This window comes from Schistocerca serialis, chromosome 1, assembly GCF_023864345.2.
Source record: "Schistocerca serialis cubense isolate TAMUIC-IGC-003099 chromosome 1, iqSchSeri2.2, whole genome shotgun sequence".
In the NCBI taxonomy this organism is placed as follows: Eukaryota; Metazoa; Arthropoda; class Insecta; order Orthoptera; family Acrididae; genus Schistocerca; species Schistocerca serialis.
The window spans coordinates 452404785-452427659 of record NC_064638.1 but is presented as its reverse complement, the minus strand read 5'-3'; the positions used below and the strand labels follow the sequence as shown (position 1 = coordinate 452427659).

General features: G+C 41.2%; 2 protein-coding genes across 5 annotated transcripts in view; one reads left to right on the top strand and one right to left on the bottom strand.

Annotated features, from left to right (window-relative positions):
• The window catches only part of LOC126473037 (leucine-rich repeat-containing protein 70-like), a 40141-nt gene extending 24673 nt beyond the window's left edge, over positions 1-15468 (bottom strand). Inside the window, exons 1-3 of one of the 2 annotated variants that reach the window (XM_050099978.1) lie at positions 15386-15465; positions 15078-15218; positions 14656-14889 (exon numbers count right to left, since the gene is read on the bottom strand). In XM_050099978.1, the coding sequence (XP_049955935.1) occupies positions 14656-14889; positions 15078-15212 (369 nt within the window). In that variant the 5' untranslated portion in view covers positions 15213-15218; positions 15386-15465. Of the gene's footprint in view, positions 1-14655; positions 14890-15077 lie in introns of both variants that reach the window. The other variant, XM_050099977.1, reaches the window with a different exon arrangement.
• Positions 15469-15582: 114 nt separating this feature from the next.
• Positions 15583-22875, top strand: part of LOC126473001 (prolyl endopeptidase) — a 104995-nt gene continuing 97702 nt past the window's right edge. Inside the window, exons 1-2 of one of the 3 annotated variants that reach the window (XM_050099976.1) lie at positions 15583-15684; positions 16062-16166. In XM_050099976.1, coding sequence (XP_049955933.1) covers positions 16101-16166 — 66 coding nt within the window. In that variant the 5' untranslated portion in view covers positions 15583-15684; positions 16062-16100. The other 2 variants (XM_050099975.1, XM_050099974.1) reach the window with 2 other exon arrangements.

The window sequence follows — 22875 nt, the reverse complement described above, 5'->3', positions numbered from 1 at the left end:
TTTCACTCGGTTGAGTGAGACCGTGGTTACAGAGTCTTTTATGAGGAGGTCCATGTTATTCTCAGAGCGTTTGACGACCTTGTAAGGACCTGTGTAGGGCGACTGAAGCGGGGCTTTGACTGAGTTGTCTCTGAGAAACACGTACTCACAAGAGTCTAGCGTGCGCGGTATGTACACGCGCGAAGGTGTATGAGCAGCCGGAGGTGGCGGCTGAATTTTGCTGCAGTGCAAGCGCACCCGCTCGAGAAGTGAAGGGAGTTCAGAGGGCCGTGGAAGTGGGGTCAGAGTGACTAATTCTCCAGGCAAAACCAGAAGTTGGCCATATACAAACTCAGCTACGGACCCCTTGAGGTCTTCCTTGAAAGTTGCACGAAGGCCAAGAAGCACGAAGGGCAGTGCCTCTGTCCATAGTGAGACATGGCAACGCAGGGCAGACTTCAGGGTGCGATGCCATCGCTCGACAAGCCCATTGCTTTGGGGGTGGTATGCAGAAGTATGAATTTTGACAATACCACACATTTTACATAAGTCAGAGAAAACTGAAGACTCGAATTGTCGCCCCTGGTCAGTGGTGAGGTAAACAGGTGAGCCAAATATAGAGATCCACGAATCTAAGAATGCTCGACTTACTGTCTCAGAGGTAATGTTCGGAATAGGCACAGCCTCAGCCCACCAAGTCATCCTGTCAATAGCTGTAAACAAGTAACGGAAACCCTCGGAGGGGGGCAAAGGGCCTACGAGGTCGACATGAACATGGTGAAACCGGCCTGGAGGTTGGGCAAAACAGCCAAGGGGTGGAGAAGTGTGCCTGGAAACTTTGTTCTGTTGACACACCACGCATGCCCTTGCCCAAGACTGACAGTCATGGCGCATGTTTCTCCAGACAAACCGTTCAGCTACCAGACGGGTGGAGGCTTTGACACCGGGGTGTGCTAATGTGTGTAGTTTGTCAAAGACCTGACGTTGAAGGGGCTTAGGAATGAATGGCCGCAACGTACCAGTCGATTCATCACACCACACTAAGTCAGATATGCCAGGGAAAGTAGAGCGTACTGGTTGGAGAGAGGAGCTGTGGTCTGAAATTAACTGGATGGTATCGGGGTCTGCCGATTGCAACCGAGGTAGGTCCGTTAAGTCAATTAAGGTTGTGACAGCACCAACACGTGAGAGAAAATCAGCGACCACATTGTCCGCTCCTCGGATGTAGCGAATGTCATTTGTAAATTGCAAGATGTAATCGATGTGACGAAAGCATTGTGGGGGCGGATCAGCCGCAGGATTTTTTATGGCAGGAACCAACGGCTTGTGATCAGTGAGCACATAGAAATCTCGTCCCTCAACATCAGTTCTGAAGTGTCTTATGGCCTCGTAAACTGCAAGTAGTTCTCTGTCGAATGCTGAGTATTTCTTCTGCGCGTTGTTTAGCTTTTTTGAGAAAAACTGCAGGGGGGTCGTAACATCGTTGTATGTCTGACTCAGTACTGCGCCGATAGCATTGTCACTAGCGTCAGTAGTGATAAACATTGTGGCGTCAGCCCGTGGGTGAGCAATAGTGACAGCGGAGGCCAACAGCTGTTTGAGTTCATTAAATGCCTTGTCCATGTCTGGTGTCCATGGTACCTGGCAGGTGCCAGAAGTTTGTGGGCCAGCGAGAGCAACTGTGAGAGGAGCCTGCACCGCAGAAGCGGCTGGCAAATGTTTCCGGTAATAATTAACTGTTCCGATGAACCTGCGTAATTCCCTGTAGGTCTGAGGGCGTAGCATCTCGAGAACAGGCTTGATCTTGTCCTGTGGTGGTGTCAGACCGTCCGATGACACAACATAACTTAGGAATGTGACGGATGACTGGTGCAATTGAGTCTTTTTATTGTTCAGTTCAATACCAGTGGCTGCTAAAATATCTGTCACGACTTGAACACGCTCCTCACTCTGTTCTAAAGTAGAAGCAAAAACCAATATGTCGTCCATATATACGAAACAAAAGTCTAGATGGGATAAAGTTTGATTGATGAAACGCTGCCACGTTTGGGGTGCATTTTTCAACCCAAACGGCATAAATTTGTATTGGAACAGCCCGAAGGGAGTGGTTATGGCAGTCTTTTCAATGTCCTCCGGAGCCATAGGAATCTGATGAAATGCGTGCTTACAGTCCAAAACAGAGAAGTACTTTGCACCTGCAAGCGCATGATTGAAGTCTGCGATGTGTGGGACCGGATATTTATCAATGATGGTGCGGGCATTTAAACGCCTATAGTCTCCGACCATACGCCAAGTACCGTCTTTCTTTTGGTCAAACAGGATAGGACTAGCCCAGCAACCGGAAGAAGGTTCAATTATTCCCTTTTGTAACAGATCGTCCAATTGTTCTTTTGCAATTTTCATAAATTCCGGCTTGAGGCGGCGTGGACGTTGCGATATGGGCGGCCCATCGGTTAGACGTAACCGATGAACTGTGCCGTTAGTGACTACTGCAATACATGGCGCGGCACGATAGTCAGATGTCCGTGAAGCGGAGCAGGCAGTGGCGGACGGGCAAAGCTGTGGCGCTGAGGGCACGGAAGTACAGGTGTGCCACCCGCTCGTAGGCTGCGTAAAGGCTGCACACGTGTTAACATGGGCGAGGTTGGTACACTGGTTCTTGGTAGCGGGCCGTGCCGCTACGAGCGCTGTAGGCACGAGTGGGTGTGGCCGGACAGCAGATGGCCGTAGTTCATTGCCACAAGCTTGGCAAGTTAATTTTCCATTCGGAACGCAAGGAGCATGAGCACTCGGGCATACCCTATCATTACAAAAGGGGGTTCTGACACAGTTTACAGAGTTCACAACATTGTCGTTAATGTGCGTGGGCATGGGAACACCAGATTGGCACGGACTGACCTTGTCTGTAGCCGACAAGTCGTCTGCTTGTAGTGCCACGAGGCGTTGTTGTGTGGAGGCCAACTCGTGGTGTATGTCGCGGAGATGCAGCAGCATTTCCATACGTTCCATCCGCAACTTAGAAGACTTGGCGCACTCCACTAGCCACTTGTTAGTCCAAGATTGCAGCTCCAAGGATAGGTTTACACACTTCTTAGCACAGCACACATGTTTGGTGTTAGCCGAACTGTCACTCGGCGAAGCAAAAGGAATATGGTTGTTAAGGGAGGGGTAAAACACAGTATTTTGCACAAAATCTAGTGACAACTGATAGTGCTTGAGGAAATCAATTCCGAGAATAGGTTCTTCAATTGTTGACACTAGAAACATCCACTCCAGCTTGCACTCGGGCGAAAGTTTCACTGTATACAAAGTGGAACCCGAACACTGTAGGGTAGACAAGTTCACTGCACGAAGTACTGTTTTGTGTGGTTGCACTTTATTGGCTGCTAGGCGAACCAGCAGCAAAGAGACGTCTGCGCCAGTGTCTACCAGAAAACATGCACCTGATCGTAAATCGCGAACATAGACTCGACCACACTTACTGTTATTGTCCGAAACGGACTGCAACGTGGGATAGTGCCCGTTGTTTACATCGCAGGAGGTGGCACCATAGCCTACCTGTGGTTGGAGTTTGGGTAAGAACACGGTGACTGGCATTTGCGAGCTTGCTCCCCGAATCTCGTGTGGAAGAAACAGTAAGGTTGGGCGGGCCTGTGCCCTTGTGGGTAGTTGCTAGGTGACGGAGTATGTGCCCCAGAGTCTTCCACAGAGGCCGATGCACTGTTGTTGCGAGGAGTTGAAGGTGCAGGCAGGGCGGCTAGTTTAAAAAACTTGTTATCAGTCAGTAGCACCAGACAAGGGCGTGGCGTCAGAAAGCGTCTTAGTGCCGTCACGTCCAGAATGCAGTGCACGGAGCTCACGTTGCCTGGCGGAGTATGCTCTGTCGGCGGCGCGTAAACGTTCATTTACTGGGCTATCTTCATACGCAGAGATTGCAATCTGGACAGGCAAAGGCAGCTTTTCAGTCCAGATTTCTGCGAGCGTGTCATCAGGCATAACTTGCTCATCGACGAGAAGACGGATGCACCGCCACAGCTGGGACGGAGACCTGTCGCCGAGACGCTCTTCGTAGATGAGCTGTCGCACATTTTCTCTCCCGGTTTTAGAGACGCGTTCCAGTATCGTTTGTTTCGCCACAGCATACTTCCCTGCTAGGGGGGGTGCTTTGACCAGATCATAAATTAAATCGACGCGGTCGTGAAGATGGTTCATGAGGCAGGCGAAGCGTGCGTCGTCGTCCAAAGCACAGACATTGAATGTTTGCTCAACCAGGTTAAACCAGAACTCCGGGTGAGTGGGTTTGAAGTCTGGTAATTTCGGCAGATTCGGCACTGCAGTCACTGCGGAGGTGCGCCTATTACTTCGGACGGAACTAGAGCATGCAGAAGATTGCGAGTCCGGATTATTGGCGTCCCGTAATGCGGGAATCGCGAAATTCACTTGACGCCGGGGGGCCGGCTGAGAAGCGACGGACGCACGAACGGTGTGAGGATCGTAGTCAAAATGTGCATTCTCATTGACGTGGTAGCTCGGAGAGAAGCCACAAGTGCTTAAGTACGCCGGTGAATGTCCGTTATGCCCACAGTATTCACTCGACCGTGGGTGGTGGGGCTGGTTGTAGATGTCGGAGTAATTACTATCCAGCACAGAATTGTTGACCTGATTAGAAGCAACACAAGGATCCCACACACGTCCACTAGGATGCACACTCGGTGTGATATTTGCTGTTTGGCGAGCATTGAACACCTGTTGACTAGCCGGCGCAGAAGGATACACACGTGGTGGGAACTGATTCGAGTTTGAATTTACTACTGGATTTTTCAAAGTAGCAAAACCTCGCTCGACGCCACGAACTGTATTGAATTGTGTGTTCGACACAGGAGTAGAAATGTTCCGACCAACACTCTGTGGAGAACACGTGGGAAGGTCCAGGCTAACAAAGCCAGAGTCCACGACCGTTGGCGGTTGGAAGAAACTGGCGGCACTCGATGAATTCCACTGCATCTTCTGGCTGAAGGATTCCGAAGATTCTTGCGGCTTGTCCACTACAACAGCAGGAGTGCTGGAGAGATGTTGCTGGAATCCGGGTGGCGGTGAATGCTGAAAGGCCATTGTCTGGAGCTGAACACAGGCCCTCGCGATCGCGGAGAAACCCGACGCGGTAGGCGCGTAAATAACCTTCAGGCGGTAACTCGAACGCGTATTACACAAAAACGGGGTCACCAGTGAGGGAATATGGTATGGTTGTAGGTAAACAACTAGAATTCTCTCATATACAGATTTATTCACTCTTAGCGTCTACACAGATACAAGTCCGGAGGCTAACTGCCGTTAGCGTCCAACATGCTCTCCAAAGCCCTCTCCTCACAGATAGCACACTTACGCACAGAACAAATATCGATTTTTATGGCGCTCTACACCACACCTTCCTCCTCCTCTCTGTCCCTCCCAGCCATCGCCTGTCTCTTTGTTCATCCTCTCCTCTATCCACCTCTGTCAGCTCCCAGCTGTGCCCATCTGCACTTGTAGCCCCTGCAAAACAGGTCGATATTGCTGGCTGATACTACTCGAACACAACAGGGCAGCCTGCACATCTGTGGCTCAAAAACCACTTCTTGCCCCCTGAGGCATAGGTTGCCATCAAAGATGGAGGGCTGACACTACACCAACACAACATGCCTGTTGTGCAGGTCAGTCTAAATGTCTGGGGCTATAAAACTGCTACCTAATCGAGATGTGTCATTTGCCCTGGAAAGCAGGCGAATAAGGCAAACACATACATTGTGCAGGACAGCCTATACGGCAGAGGCTGAAAAGACAAGTGTTTGCCTGTATCTCCACTAATACTGGAGCTAGGTTATAAAACTCACAGTGCATGAAGTTTTCTGTTTGTGTGCCACATTTAGGAGAAGATCCCAGACACACACACACATTCTCTTCCTCCCATCTCTATCAGTCTATCTCCTCCTCCCCAGTCTCATTGTCTCTTATTTCCTCCTCCCCCATTTCTAACTGTATATTCCTCCCCCTCCCTCTGACCACATCTCTAATTTCGTTTTCTCTGTTCATTTTCTCCTCCCTTCTTCCTTTTCCATTCATGCACTATACCTTCTTTCTGCCTTTCACACTCCTCCATCCTCTCTCTGTCCACTTCTCTCTCTATCCATCCCCTTCTGCCCCCTCTCTCTTCCCAACGCCTCCTACCCCCTTTCTCTGTCCTTCCACTACTTCTCCCCTCTCTCTGTCCATCCCCTGCAGTGACTAGAACCATTTACTGCAGTGACTACAGCCATTTAATGTATTTCATAATGGTGGTAGTTGCCACAGTACCTGTTCCTTTGGACATGCATGTACATCCAAAGGAACCATGCATTGTAAACCGAAATAATACAGGCACTGAAATATCATATTTATCTTTCGACACCGGGTAAGTGACATTCAAGTAAAATGAGTCCCCTGTACAAGAATATACATAGTGGATGTACAAGTACAGGTTGTAGATGCGCAATTGATGACATATGGAAGTTCGGGTCTGGCCATGAGTCGTGCACAGATAGCCAAATGGTAAGGCGACCACTCGCAATAAGCAATATATTCAGGTTCTAGTCCCGGTCCGGCACAAATTTTCATTGTCATCATTCCATTCTACAGCTGCTGGTTGCCCATATTTGCAGATGTGAATACATTTAATGTATTTATCAATGGCTGTAATCATCACAGTGCCTGTTCCTTTGGACATGTGGCATATCTGAAGGAACTTTGCATCATAAATCAGAATAATACAGGCAGTGCAATATCATATTACAACATGTCACCATCCCCTCCCCGACGTTTCCAAACTCTCCTAACCAATTCCTCGTTCCTCTCTAATGACAAAGCCCACTGCTCTGATTAACACTAAGCTTTTATCTGTTTTAAGTGCTTATATCAATAGTAACTGTAACTGCACTTTCTGAAAGAATGTTCAGGTCTGCATTTCAGTCTCTCTATGCTTTATATTTCATCACATTTACCAACTATAAATCTCTGCCCTGGTTTTCCTATTTTTAACAGTGGAACAAAATGCCTTATTATTTGAGTACCTGTAATTGATTGTTAGTGACATGCTTCATTGAATTCCTTATCTCCAGACAAAATTATTTCATGATTCTGAAACTGTTAATAGCATCACTGTTATCCTCAATAATAGATGCAAATGATGCTACTAATAATGAAGTACTACAGGCAGTTGTGGAGACCATATTAGTACTTGCCAGCAGTCCATCTCCTGATCCAAAGACTTTAGCCTCCTGCCGATTGGTAACCATGTGCACCAGTGTGGAAAGTTCTTAAGATGTCATGGATCAAGCAAGGGAGGTCAGTCGCAGCACGCAGAGCCCATTGATACTAAGCTCTGCATCAACCATTTTGCTGTCACTGAGGTTGCATGGTGAATCACTGGGCCCGTGTTGTCAAGCAGGCAGCAGTTCTGGAATGGGCTGATGTTGAATTGCTTGTGGATGGGCAAATTGCCATCTGCTTGGGAGTGAAGTGACCAGCCACACCCATGGACATGTGTGCTCTCATTTCGGTGAGCCTATCCAGTCTGTCTGTTTTGACTGAGGCTTCTTGGGTTACTGACTGTCAGACTATATTTACTTAGAAGACTTTTGTGATTCTGCAAGACTGCAAGTGCTCAACTGTGTGGTTTCTAAAAGAGGCACAAGTGCCGTGTGCACATGATGGAATTATTAGTGGCAATTATCTGCGTGCCTAAGGTAGCCTTGTTGAGGTGCACTCAGGAAACACAAAGACTGCACAGTTTTTAGCTGTGTCTGTCATCTGTTGCAGAAGCCTATGCAAATTTGGTTGGTGTGAAAGGACAGGCAGGGTTTAGGCCTGAGGTCTTACATACCAGTGAGGCCTTTGTAGTCCATTAGTGCTACAAAAATTTACCTTAAAGCTGCTGCAGGTCCTTGCCCAACTCCAGGACAGCTCCTATCAACTAATGTATGTGTGTACTCAGAGCCCTTTCTGTAATGTGTTCAGATTCCATTGAGTGGCCGCCATTGAGCTTAATGCACTGTTTGTTAAATATGTTTCAAAGCTGGTGAGTTTCCACTGGACAATGCTTGTTAAAATTCATTACTTACTTGCCTGTGATCCAATAGCAGCTTAACACATTTGGCACACTCTATCTGCTGTAGTTATTTGTTATAAAATAAGGCAGCGCCCAATACCTAGCTAGATGTGGATTGTGTTTTTTAAAAAAGGGCAGTGTTCCCATGATTATTTATTATATCGCAGAATAAGAAGTTTTAATGGTTAGATAATTACATGATTTTTTAAAAAAAGCTAAGGTTTATTAATCTTTATGTCTCTCTGTATTTTGTATGTTTACTATATAAACAGTTTCTCAAAAGGGGCAATGCCTGAGGTCTGGGTTAAGTTGAACTGGGAGCTATACTCTCTCCACTGACTAATTTTGAGTTTAATATTAATCTTGTCTATCTGAGTCAGTAAATATCTGAGGCAGTGTCCGAAGTCTGGGTTAAGGTCAACTGTGAGCTACACTCACTCCCCTGACCAATTTCAATGTTAATAGTATCTTTCTAATGGGGTTGCTACTCATGACTGAATGTTACTTTGGTTTATCCTTGTCTGTCTTGGTATTCTTAACTTCATAAATAATTTCACAAGAAGGGACAGTGCCCAATGTCTGGATTAGATTTACAGGGACTAATACTCGCTCCATTGACCAGCTTCAAAATTAATAGTATTTTCTAATGGTTTAAGCTTTAATAATGTTCCTTTTTTAAGTTTTGATGATGATGTTAAATGCTTTAAAGGTTTTTTGATTAAATCAAGTTTAGTCAAGGATTTTGGGTTAAGTATTTAATTATTAGAGTTTGTTAGAGGCTGTGTTAACACTGTAACTTCACATGTTTGTGAGATTCCAAAGGGGCTTAAGCCCGGCATTCAAGAATATTCCTCTGAACTATGTTGCATTCATATCAATGTATGTCCATGTAAGATAAAAACAGTTGTTAAATAAACATTGTATTAAGGTGCTCAGAGGCTGTCCACTTCTGAACCATTGTGTTTAAGCCTGACCTGCTTCAAATGTCAACTTCAGTTCCCTATCCTAGTCCTGATTGTACCAGCAATATTGCAAACTGTGATAACAATAGGATTTTATTGAAAATGTACACATCAAATAACTAAGACTAAAAGTTGTTATGCATTGAGTGTTCATTTACTTGTGTGACTGTGTGTTCTAATTAAGAAACAAACTGAGGAAGAAAACAATGCTGAGGTTCTACGCCTCTGAAATGCCATTTCTTCAATCAATTGTGGGGATGCCAAAGAGGCACAGAAGGGGATGTGTGGCAGATGCTCAGTATCTACACCTGAAACGACATAATCTTAGAAGATTATCAAAATTGGAGACCTCGTATAGAACAGATAAGCGTTGATGATGAATGTTTGCCTAAATTGATTCACAAATATAAGCATGGATGCCTTGGTTGTGAGTGCAGACTAAAGAGAAATGGCTCAAATGGCTCTGAGCACTATGGGACTTAACATCTGAGGTCATCAGTCCCCTAGAACTTAGAACTAGAGTCATTCCATGTCTGATCAACACACTTTAAATAAAAATTTTACCTCACCCTCTTAGATTTTGCTGAAAGTTGGTATACTTATAATGGGTGCTGAAACTAAGAAAAATACCAAATTTCAATTTTTTACCTCGAACCATTCCTGAAATATGGTCATGTAAACTTTTCAAAAACTGGCCAAAAATGTGTGAACGGACTTTTTTTAAATTGCCCTAATTGAGCTAGAGAACTGGGAATGGTGTCATTTTGCAGCATTTTTCATGCTCTTTCCAGTGATGTACAAAAAACATAGCTTCTAATTAATAACCTGTTTCAAAATACTAATTAATATTTTGATTTAATTTTTTCACAAAAAGTACATAATTGAAAATTTTCAAAATATTTCCATAACTACTTCATACTGTTGTAAATCACATGGCAAAATATAAATGTGGGATGATGATGCACTCATTGTTAAAAAAAAATATATTTCAGACTCTTGTTTTTCACTAACGGCTCTAGTTTGACCAAACTGACCTTTAAGGTAGTACGTCAGTAGATGACTGTATACATAGGGCTTGATGTCTGTACAATAATTCAGAGACTGGAGCCATTGTTGAGATGATGTAGTCTGCATTGTTACCTTCTAAGGCATTGTGTGCCTACAGCATTATTGTGCACTGTGGTTTTAGTGCAAATCAATTGTTACCTCTGTGTTGACCAGTCTGTATCTATTATATTTAATAGTTCATTTTCAAGTAAATCTATACATTGAAGGACAGTTTATAAGTGGTTTTTGTATAAATATGGAACCAAGTAAAAAGTGCAGTGCTGTAAGAGTGCAGTGTTGTAATCCATTGAAGAAGTCAAATCGTTTTATTAGAGACAGAAAAAAACTGAGAGATGTCACAACATGGATGCCAAAATTATTTCCTCAAATACCAAGTGGTGCCAAGATTTGTGATAAATGTAGGAAAGATGTAACCAAATTGAAAAATACACCAGAGCCCATCAGTGATGAAAGTGTTGAAGAAGAATCTTCTGGATCAGAGATAATCATCCGAAACCAAGACCCTGACTTCACTCCAACTTAAGTAGCTGTTAAAACATTTAACACAACACTCCAAGAACTAGGTGAGTCCCCAATTGACAAGAGAAAACTAACATCTAGGCATTAAGCCAAATCAAAAGTGAAGAAAATCTCATCAGTGACACGTAAACTTTTTGTTGCTGCTGAAACTTCTTCGTCAGATACTGATGATTCCATTCTTGAAAATCTTAAAAGAAACTTCAAAAATTCTATAAGTAAAGCAAAAAAACTAATGATTCTTACAAGTTTACCTGAAAAGTGGAGTGTCAGGAAAATAATGAGGGAATTTAATGCTCCTAATTACATTGTTCGATAGTCCAAAAAAATTTTGAAAGAGAAAGAATTCATGGAAGGTCCAAACCCAAAACCAGGGAAGTGTTTACCAACAGAAACTGTCAAAACTGTACATTCATTTTATGAAAATGATTAAGTTAGCAGGGCAATGCCAGGTATTAAAGAGTGTGTGACAATTACAGAAACAAGTGGAAATAAAACAAAAATATCAAAAAGACTTATTTTGTGTAACCTTAAAGAAGCTTACAAGCATTTTAAAGACACGTTTTCTAACATAAAAATAGGCTTCTCTAAATTTGCTGAGTTGAGACCAAAACATTGTGTATTAGCTGGTCGGAGAGGCACACACACCGTCGGCATATGCACAACTCACCAAAACATAAAATTAATGATAGAAAATGCCAAACTAAATACAGTAACAAACAGCAGCTTAAACAATTATAAGCAGTGCATTGCAAAAATGCTTTGCAACCCATCAACAGTTGATTGCAACATGGGAAACTGTGAATACTGCCCAGGAGAACCTGTCATACGTAAAATTTTAAAAGACCCTTTTCATGAAAACTTAATTGAACAAGTTCAGTTCTGACAGTGGATGTCAGTTGACCAATGTAATATGGAAATTGTTCAGAAAACTTCTGAATAATTCATAGATTTATTTTGTAGTAAGATGTCGACTTTGAATCGGCATGACTTCACTGCCAAGCAACAACGAACATACCTTAACTCCACAAGAGAAAACCTTATGGAATCTGAATTTGTTGTCATATGTGATTTTTCAGAAAATTATAGTATAGTTCTACAGGATGAAACTCAGAATTTCCACTGGACAAGACAACAGATTACCATTCATCCTTTTGTTATATATTACAGACAGGAAGACAAAATTGAGCATATGAGCTTTGTCACTGTTTCTGATTGCCTGGAGCACAATACAACTACGGTTTACACCTTTCAAAAGAAGCTAATTTCATATCTAACAAATTTCAAAAGATTCCAAAAAAGATATACTATTATTCTGACAGATCTGTCACTCAGTATAAAAATAAGAAAAACTTCCTGAACCTTTGCCTTCTACATCTACATCTACATGATTACTCTGCAATTTACATTTAAGTGCTTGGCAGAGGGTTCATCGAACAACAATCATACTATCTCTCTACCATTCCACTCCCGAACAGCGCGCGGGAAAAACGAACTAAACCTTTCTGTTCGAGCTCTGATTTCTCTTATTTTATTTTGATGATCATTCCTACCTATGTAGGTTGGGCTCAACAAAATATTTTCGCATTCGGAAGAGAAAGTTGGTGACTGAAATTTCGTAAATAGATCTCGCCGCGCCGAAAAACGTCTTTGCTTTAATGACTTCCATCCCAACTCGCGTATCATATCTGCCACACTCTCTCCCCTATTACGTGATAACACAAAACAAGCTGCCCTTTTTTGCACCCTTTCGATGTCCTTCGTCAATCCCACCTGGTAAGGATCCCACACCGCGCAGCAATATTCTAACAGAGGATGAATGAGTGTGGTGTAAGCTGTCTCTTTAGTGGACTTGTTACATCTTCTAAGTGTCCTGCCAATGAAACGCAACCTTTGGCTCGCCTTCCCCACAATATTATCTGTGTGGTCTTTCCAACTGAAGTTGTTTGTAATTTTAACACCCAGGTACTTAGTTGAATTGACAGCCTTGAGAATTGTACTATTATTGAGTAATCGAATTCCAACGGATTTCTTTTGGAACTCATGTGAATCACCTCACACTTTTCGTTATTTAGCGTCAACAGCTACCTGCCACACCATACAGCAATCTTTTCTAAATCGCTTTGCAACTGATACTGGTCTGGTATTTGTGTGGACCGTAGATAATATCACAAATGTTGATTTTGCATATTCCACTCAAGAAGACTACGCTGCTTCAGAAATATTCTTAAAAAGCTGACTTGAAGAGGCATTGACAATCAAAGGAACACAGCAATTTCACGCTTTCATTCCCAACACTACATCAAATTTAATAGTCAAATACTTCTCAGGTGATATGCAGAGTTGGGAGAGGGAAGTAACTACATCACCAGACAAACTGAAGTTACAAGATGTATCAGGCTATGTCACCACTGTATATGGCAGAAACTGGTGGCTTGGGTACATTTTAGAAAAAAACGAAGTACTTGATGAAGTGAAAATAACTTTTCTTCATCCATGTGGACCAGCTAAGTCATTCTCTTATCCTGCACATGCAGATGTCCTGTGGGTGTCAGTTGTGGATGTTCTCACAAAAGTGAATCCATTTACTCCAACAGGGAGAACATACATTCTTAATGAAAGTGATGTAAACCAAACCCAGTCAGCTTTATTAAAATGTAACATGCGAAGTTCCAAGACAATTTATTGGGAAACTGCTTTCAACTCAAAACTCAATTTTTGTCTCAGGTTAGTATTAATGTATATTTTATAGAAAGTTGTTTCAAAATTATTGTTAGTACCTATTGCGTTAAATTTAGCTATGTACAGATACCTGTTACTAAAAAAACAAGCATTATGTATTTAATTTGTTTAATAGTTCCATTTCAAACACCATGGACCAGAACTATTGTGTAAACACTTGTACTTATTCATACTTTATTTAAGTTTGTGGTTAAATGCTCAATTTCTTGTTTTTGTTATATCGGTTAATATACCATTACTGAAGTTGTATGAAATCAAAATAAGCAATCAACTTAATTATAAAATATGCTGATCAGTTTTGGTTTAATAAGGTGATGTTTTGATATTTCTAATACTTTTTTTTACTTACCTTTCAGTATATTTTAAAGAAATTCCTGTTTGTTAAAGGTCAGTTTGGTCAAACTAGGGCCGTTAGTGAAAAACATGAGTCCAGATTTTTTTTTTGTTAACAATGCACCCATCATCATCCCAGATTTATATTTTGCCATGTGATTTACAATAGTATGAAGTAGTTATGGAAATATTTTGAAAATTTTCAATTATGTACTTTTTGTAAAAAAATTAAAATTAAATCAAAATATTAATTAGTATTTTGAAAAAGGTTATTCATTAGAAGCTATGTTTTGTTGTATATCCCTGGAAAGAGCATGCAAAATGCTGCAAAATGACACCTTTCCCAGTTCTCTAGCTCAATTAGGGCAGCTCCTAGGACAATTTTTAAAAAAGTCCGTTCACACATTTTTGGCTGGTTTTTGAAAAGTTTACATAGCCATATTTCAGGAATGGATTGAGATAAAAAATTGAAATTTGGTATTTTTCTTAGTCTCAGTGCCCACTATAAGTATACCAACTTTCAGCAAAATCTAAGAGGATGAGTTAAAATAGGTGTGTTGATTTGACATGGAATGACTCACTACTGAAAACTAACTAACCTAAGGGCATCACACACATCCATGCCAGAGGCAGGATTCGAACCTGCGACCGTAGCAGTCGCGCAGTTCCAGACTGAGGCACCTAGAACCGCTCGGCCACCGCGGCCGGCACTAAAGAGAAGATTAAATGATAAAGTTAAGAGTTCACAAAGGGTCAAAGGGCCTAATGCACGAAGAAGATGGTGGTGATGATAAAACAGTTACGAACATGTTTATGAAAGCTTACAACTTCGGCCATGCTTAAAAACTATGGTTACACTCCATATCAACTATAAAACTCTAAATTATTACTACATGTGCGAAAGAGCCTGTGGCCAAGGCCAGAGTGGTTCCATACCTTAAGTGAATTCAAATGCAGCTCCCACGTCCATTTACTGAATTTGTTTCCAGACATATAGAGAGCTCTCAAACTGTCAAGCACGTCAAATGTTTTAACAAACAGGTAGTGCAAATGGTTCTTTGATAGATCTAGAATTTGTAGTTTGTTTAGTCCACTGAAGGCATTCATTTCAATATACTTAATGTGATTGCCACTCACATTAAGGTACTTTAGGGAAGTTATTCCTTGTTTCTGAAACATATATTAAACATGTCTAATCTGTAATGAAACAATGTCAATGTTTCTTAAAAATAAGAAAATACATTATAATACTTAGTGATTGTTTGTTCTGCCAGGATTTCTGCAAATCATCCTTATATTACTGCATTATTATTGGCAATTTGCTACATTTTTTTCGTAATGTAGACTTATATGTTCACCTTGAAAACGTGATCCTCTATTCTTCTTATAAAGTTGTTTGATACATCTAATGCTTCTGTTTGACGGGGTATGCTAATATCAACAGTAATTATATTTTGGTTCACACAGTTCGCTGCTTTCATATTCTCCCACATGTAACACTGACAATAATACGGGCAATAACCACCGAGCACTGTAAAATAGGCTCTTGGGATGAGCGACATGAGAAAGTAAAATTGAACTCCTTTAATAAAATTTGCCATTCTTGTAGACGGCAATTCTAAAACAAACGTAAGAAGCACAAATTTTGTAATAACGCATTAGGTACCGTGGTATCCAAGACCTGTCAATTCTTATCTTATCTTTCATGCGTGACAGCTATATTCGAAGCATGAGTGTCACTGAGAAATTACATAACGTTGCATTAATGTCAAGCATCGAAGGAACATTAATGAATATAGGCAATCTACATATTTACAAACGATCCCCAAACAATTGTTGAAATATCTAACGAAGGAGAATGATTCAATTTTCCCGCTTTCGTAAATTAGGGCAATGATCTTGTAAGTCACAGTGTGTACACAAGTCGGGGAGCAGTGGTACTACAGGTAGATCTCTGGATAACAGGTAAATAAAGTTTACAAGGTAGACATCTCTGCTGGGAGTAGTGATCTATGAAATAATAAATAAAGGTAAGAGTATGGTACTGTTATCAAAAGTAGTTAAGTCTTGTCGAATATATCCGCCCTATCTGACCATACGGGAGATAAGCGCAGCTGTATCTGGCTTCCGCAAGTATAAAACTGATACGGCTAACGCAGAAGTGAGTCGACAGTCTCAAGTTTGTGATAACTCTAAGGTGGGCATAATTAATTTTAGTGCCTGCTAACTGTGGTATTCTGACATTCTAAGACAACTTTTTGAGTTATCTTGGTTGTGCCGCAGTGAGCCACTTGACGCTGTGTTAATAAACGGAAAGTAAAGCTTACTTCTCACGTTTTCAGAAACCTCGGTACTCCTCAAGAGAGCCTTCATTACGAAGAATGAAATTTAACTACCCAGTTGCAAGAAGAGATGAAAGTGTAACAGAAGAATACCACGGAATAGAGGTGGGTATATTTGCCATTTAGTTGCATTTTAGATGACGACGCTAGGATACATGGGGAAATTAAGGTTGTGGCAAGAGACTGCTCATATTTAACACACTTTGTCATAGAACCAGTTTCATGGACTTTTCGTGATAGAAACTAAAACTGCAAGGCAAATTCAGAAAAGCTATATAGGACAGGTCTGAGTGATGCATATTATGTATGTATACAGAACAGAAACTATAAAAAAACGCAAGGGGTATGGAGTCCACTGTGTGATGATTACAGCCAACCTTCATTGCAAACATTTGTTGTAGAGCACCGAAACTGTTTGCTGTAGAATACAGTGTGAGGAGAATAGTTTAATAAAACCCATCTGTATTCACAGATGAAGTATAAGGCATCGAAATTGGTGAATGAAGAGAAAGGCATACTCTGTGTAAAAACTTACTATATAGCAGGAATCGCTTGATGTGCAAACTGTGTATGGAAATGACTCTGGGTTCCCTACCTTCATTAGAATGTCATGGTACTTTGAAATTGTGGTGAATGTTGTGGTATAAAAAAGGAACACAGATCTCAGGAAGGTGACTCAAATGAATGAGAGTCTTGCTGTTAATCTTTTTTAACTGAATATTAATTTCAGTACTTTGTATTTGTTCTGTTTCAAAATAATACGTGTTGTAAGTAGTGCCTGAAAGATGTGGTCCACAGATTGAAGGACATAATAATTTCATAAAGATAATTCATTATGTCTATTATACAATTTTCATATTCTTAATTGTAGTTAATCCTAAATGATGGGTAAAATATCAACAGTTAATCAGTCTTGCTGTTTAAAAAAGGGGGGGGGGGAGGAATTGTAAAGGTAGCAACTCACCATAAAGCTGACAAGTGAAGTCATTGATACACATTGCTAAGTTCTGAACAAATCTTCCTTCAGAGATACAGAATAAACTCACAAACAGATGCGCAGCTGTCAGTTATTTTTGCTGTCACTGCACCTTGACTGAAATGTTTAGCACAGAATACAGAGAAAGTTAAGTAAACATAAACTTTTAATTGTCCATTGAATTTATCATTTTTTGTTGCTTCATGTACTTCATTAACTGCAGCTATTGAAAAACAAAAAACCATAATCATTTCTAAACTGATTCACTGCTATTGCCTGGCCTGTTTTTCTCTATGTTGCTTTTTCTTTGCATGTATGACATTAGTGACGGCATTTTTTTTTTTTTCAGTGTCAGTGCCACTGGTGCTGAAAACATCAGCAATTTTCATGAAGGAATTCCTTTTTGATCTTAAGATTTTTGGTGTGAGGAATAATCACATTCAAAAGCACATCTTTGCCTTATGTAATTGGAAATCACCTTCATATTGAATCAACAATTCAAAGCCCTGTGTCTACAAACACACTAGGTTATGTAATTAGATGTACATTTTATTTCACTATACCCATAGTGAGGGGATCTTCCAGGATGTAGAACATACCAGAAAACAAAAATACACAGTAAATATTATGGGGGGGGGGGGGGGGGGGGGGGAATGGGATGCTGACGTACCTTCCACAGATGCCAAGTTTAATGGCCCTCAAAACTGTGGAACATGTCATCATTATTTCATTTTAAAATAATAAATTTGTCACAAAAATATAAATGTTCAATACATTGCGATGCATATGATAATTCTTAGGCTATTGTAGCAATACATCATCAAATGGAAAATCATTTTGCAACATTTATTTACATTGATTGCATTAGTGCACTAAAGTTGTATGGAAATCGTGTTGTACGTAATACTCATATTATTTGATATTATAAATAAAACACACATTTATCACTTCTGATAAGAAATTCGTCAGTGGAGTAGGTGGTGCTGCCTACCAATAAATCCTTTGTTTCTTGTCTAAACTGAACATTATTTTTGATTAAACTTTTTATGGCTGCTGATGAGTCATTGATAATGTGTGTTCCTAAATAGTGGATGCTTTGCTGACACAAAGTGACTTTAAATCTTTGTCAAGATTATTTTTATTTCCAACTAGCTCTTCCCTATCATGTGTTACTGTGACTCTGGTTAAATGGAATAAGAAATGTGAGATCATCTCTTTCTCCTTCCTGTATCTCCCCTCCCTCCCTCTCTGTCCATATTCTTGCTCCTTTCTATGTCCATATTCCCTCCCACCCCCTCTCTCCAGCTCCTCTGTTCATCTCCTCCTTTCTGCTATCTATGTCAATTTCCTGCCACCCATCTGTCCATCTCCATGTTTTTTATATATTACATATTTGTTTCTATAGGCCTCTTACATGTATTAAAAACACGCAGGAATACAAATGTAAAGTTGTCAACATTTTTAAAACAATTGAAGAGAAACTGAGATTTAAGATTTTGAACAAGCAGGCGTGTTTACATTTTTATCTTTGTAGAAGCAAACGTTCATTTGTTCAAACTCTTAAGGTTCCAGAAGTTCTTCACTGATTACATTGAAATTTTTAAACAATGCCGCATCGAACAAGCGCTTAATTTTGTGTATACTCCGGAGTGCCACAGAGAGCGTTCGCGTGCATGCATGCAGATGTTTGCCCTTTTGTTTTTGCAGGGGGTAACTGGGGTCATTCCAAACAAATAATGCTATTCATGTCTTCCATGTGATGCCAGCATTGATGATTCTTAAAGTGGAATTTTATGTACCCATCCAAAGAGCTGTTCCAGATTAGCCTAGTGTGATATTTGTTTATGTATTAGCAGGGACAGTAAAACAAGAAGAATAACCAATACTCCAGCATTGCCCTGGCCCTCCCTGATCGTTATCACCATAACACGTTGAAACACGTTGGTCGGTTGCTGCTGGAGCCAGGAACATTGAATAAGAGTACTGGTTATTCTTCGTGATTCATTGTGACAATTAATACATTTCGGTAAAACAAATGTCGTACTAGACTACTCTGGTAGCGCTCTTTTGAATGTGAACATAAAATTCAGATTTGAAACAGGAAACATATATTGCAAAAATTTCATTGTTAGCTGCAAAAGACAGAACTGGTTTGTCGGCACTACACAATAGTGATTTTGCCTGAGATAAGCTCACACTTCAAGTGTTCTTCTTTGACACAGCAGTGTAGGGTGCACTAAAACAGCTGAGTGAAAAGTCCCTGTAATACGCATGTTTGTTTATATATGAAAGTTGATGTTTGAATTTTCCTTTGTGAGAGACCGTGTGTGAAGATTCATGTCCCATTTTGAAGTTCTAGGTTCACGTATTTTACTGTTCATGTTGCTTCTGCATAATCTTTCATCGATTGTATCAATACCCACCTGTATTGTGATATATTGCAAAATTTCAAACATTCGTGAGTGCTGTGAGAAACTGCTTGTCGTCTATTGAAGGCTTAAACTTAATTGTGCCCTTATAAAATCTTTAGCAACAGTAGTCTGTCATCGTTCTTTAATTTCATTGCACATACGTCAAAAAAAGTTTTGCATCGCCCTGATTTCCAGAACTCCTCAAGACAGACATTGACTGTGGATATTATATCACAGACACGGTCACTGATTGTTCAGCGACGTCACTGAACCCACCCATAGATGTAAACAACGATGCATGAGCAGCGCCTATTAGATGCAGGGGGTCCGATAGCTGATCAGTTCCAGTCATTCCATCAGAAAGGAGGTGCATGGCTCATGTTGTCTGTAGCTAAACCATGCCCAGACGTGTCAATACCGCGGTTAGATTGCATCCGCATTGTTACTTAGTGCCAGGAATGGCTCTCAACATGGGGAATGTCCAGGCTGCACAGCGTGAACCAAAGCTATGTTGTTCGGACATGGAGGAGATACAGAGAGACAGGAACTGTCGATGACATGCTTTGCTCAGGCCGCCCTCGGGCTACTATTGCAGTGGGTGACTGTTTCCTATGGATTATGGCTCGGAGGAACCCTAAAAGCAACACCACCAAGTTGAGTAATGCTTTGTGTGCAGCCACAGGATGTCGTGTTAAGACTCAAACTGTGTGCCGTAGGTTGCATGATGCACAACTTCACTCTTGACGTCCATGGCGAGGCCCATCTTCGCAGCCATGACACCACACAGCGCGGTACAGATGAGTCCAACAACATGCTGAATGGACCGCTCAGGATTGGCATCACATTCTTTTCAAAAGTGAGTGTGTCATATGCCTTCAACCAGGCAGTCGTTGGAGATGTGTTTGGAGGCAGGCCGGTCAGGGTGAATGCCTTAGTGTCCAGCGAGTGCAGCAAGATCGAGGTTCCCTGCTGTTTTAGGGTGGCATTATGTGGGGCCGACATACGCCGTTGGTTGTCATGGAAGGCACCGTAATGGCTGTATGATACGTGAATGCCATCCTCCAACCGATAGTGCAACCATATAAACAGCATATTGGTGAGGCATTACTCGTCATGGATGACAGTTTGCACCTCCATCATGCACGTCTTGTGAATGACTTCCTTCAGGTTATTGACATTGCTCGACTAGTGGCCAGCATGTTCTCCAGACATGACCTCCATCGAATATGCCTGGAATAAAGGGCAGTTTATGGACGACGTGACCCAGCAACCACTCTGAGGGATGTACGCTGAGTGACCATTGAGGAGTGGGACTATCTGGACCAACAGTGCCTTGATGAACTTGTGGATAGTATGCCACTACGAATAGAGGCATGCATCAATGCAAGAGGACATGCTACTGGGTATTAGAGGTACTAGTGTGTACAACACACTGGACCACCACCTATGGTCTCGCTGCATGGTGTAAAACATGCAATGTGTGGTTTTCATGAGCAATAAAAAGGGTGAAATGATTTTTATGTTGATCTCTATTCCAATTTTCTATACAGGTTCTGGAAATCCCAGAACCGAGGTGATGCAGAACTTTTTTCATGTGTGTATAATTATGTGACAAATAAGTGAAAGTAGATAATCTTTGAGAATTTTTGAATGCTTCCAAAATTATATTTTTGTAAGTTAACGGTACAACTGCTTTGGTTACGTAAACTATGTAATACGTGACTTCTGAATGTCACTGTATATCAACGCAAATAATCTTGTGTTTTTGAGAATTTTTGTGAGCTACCATTGTCCCTGCATAATCTATGAGTAATTTGGAAGTAATTTAGCATTTGTGATTTAGTATTATAATAAACATACTGTTACATGTACTGTTTGTCCACGGTAAGTTCACGATTGGCATGATGGCTGTTGGGAATGGCTGTGCCCCTGTATTATGGCTGCTGAGGTGATGAGGAGCGGTGAGGGGAAGGTAGCACCAGCTGCATGCACCAGTGCTGGAACCACCACAAATGGCATTGTGCTTAATACAAAATCGTAGGTGACACTCTGGCTAATATTATCCGTTTAACTGATACTTCCATCAAATCTGAAAATTCGTTGACATATTTGTGCTCGAAAGTTTCACCTCTTGTTGTGCTGTTGTGGTCTTCAGTCCAGAGACTGATTTGATGCAGCTTGCCGTGCTAATCTGTCCTGTACAAGCCCCTTTATCCCCAAATAACTACTGAAATGTACATCCTTCTGAATGTGGTTAGTGTATTCAACTCTTGGTTTCACCTCTACAATTTTTACCATCCACACTTTGCTCCAATACTAAATTGGTGAACCCTTGATGCCTCAGAATGTTTCCTACCATCTAATCCCTTCTTCTATTCAAGTTGAACTACAGATTTCTCTTCTCCCCGGTTCTATTCAGTACTTCCCCATTAGTTATGTGACCTACCCATCTAATCTTCAGCATTATTCTGTAGCACCAAATTTCGAAATCTTCTATTCTCTGCTTGTCTAAACTATCATTCATGTTTCACTTCCATATATAGCTACACTCCATACAAATACTTTCAGAAAGGACTTATTGACACTTAAATCTTTACTCGATGTTAACAGATTTCTCTTCTTCAGAAACGCTTTCCTTGCCAATGCCAGTGTACATTTGATATCCTCTCTACTTCGACAATCAACAGTTATTTTGCTCCCCAAATAGCAGAACTTGTTTACTACTTTGTCTCATTTCCTAATCTAATTCCCTCAGCACCACCTGATTTAATTTGACTACATTCCATTATCCTCATTTTGTTTTTGTTGATACTCATGTTATATCCTCCTCTCAAGGCACTGTTCACTCTGTTCTGCTCCTCTTTCAGGTCCTTTGCCGCCTCTGACAGGATTATGTCATATGCAAACTTCAGAGCTTTTATTTCTTCTCCATGGATTTTAATTCCTACTCCAAATTTTTCTTTTGTTTCCTTTACTGCTCGCTCAATATACAGATGGAATAACATCATCGGAGATAGGCTACAAGCCTGCCTCACTCCCTTACCAACCACTGCTTCCCTTTCATACTTCGACTCTTATAACTGCTTCCAATTTCTGTACAAATTGTAAATAGCCTTTTGCTCCCTGTATTTTATCCCTGCCACCTTCGTAATTTGAGGGCATTCCAGTTAACATTGTCAAAAGCTTTCTCTAAGTCTACAATTGCTAGAAGTGTAGGTGTGCCTTTCCTTAATCTATCTTCTATGATAAGTCATAGGGTCAGTGTCGCCTCGTGTTCCAACATTTCTACGGAATCCAAAGCGATATTTCCCCGCGGTCGGCTTGTACAGGTCTTCCATTCGTCTGTAAAGACTTTGTGTTAGTATTTTGCAGCCGTGACTTATTAAACTGATAGTTTGGTAATTTTCACACCTGTTGACACTTGATT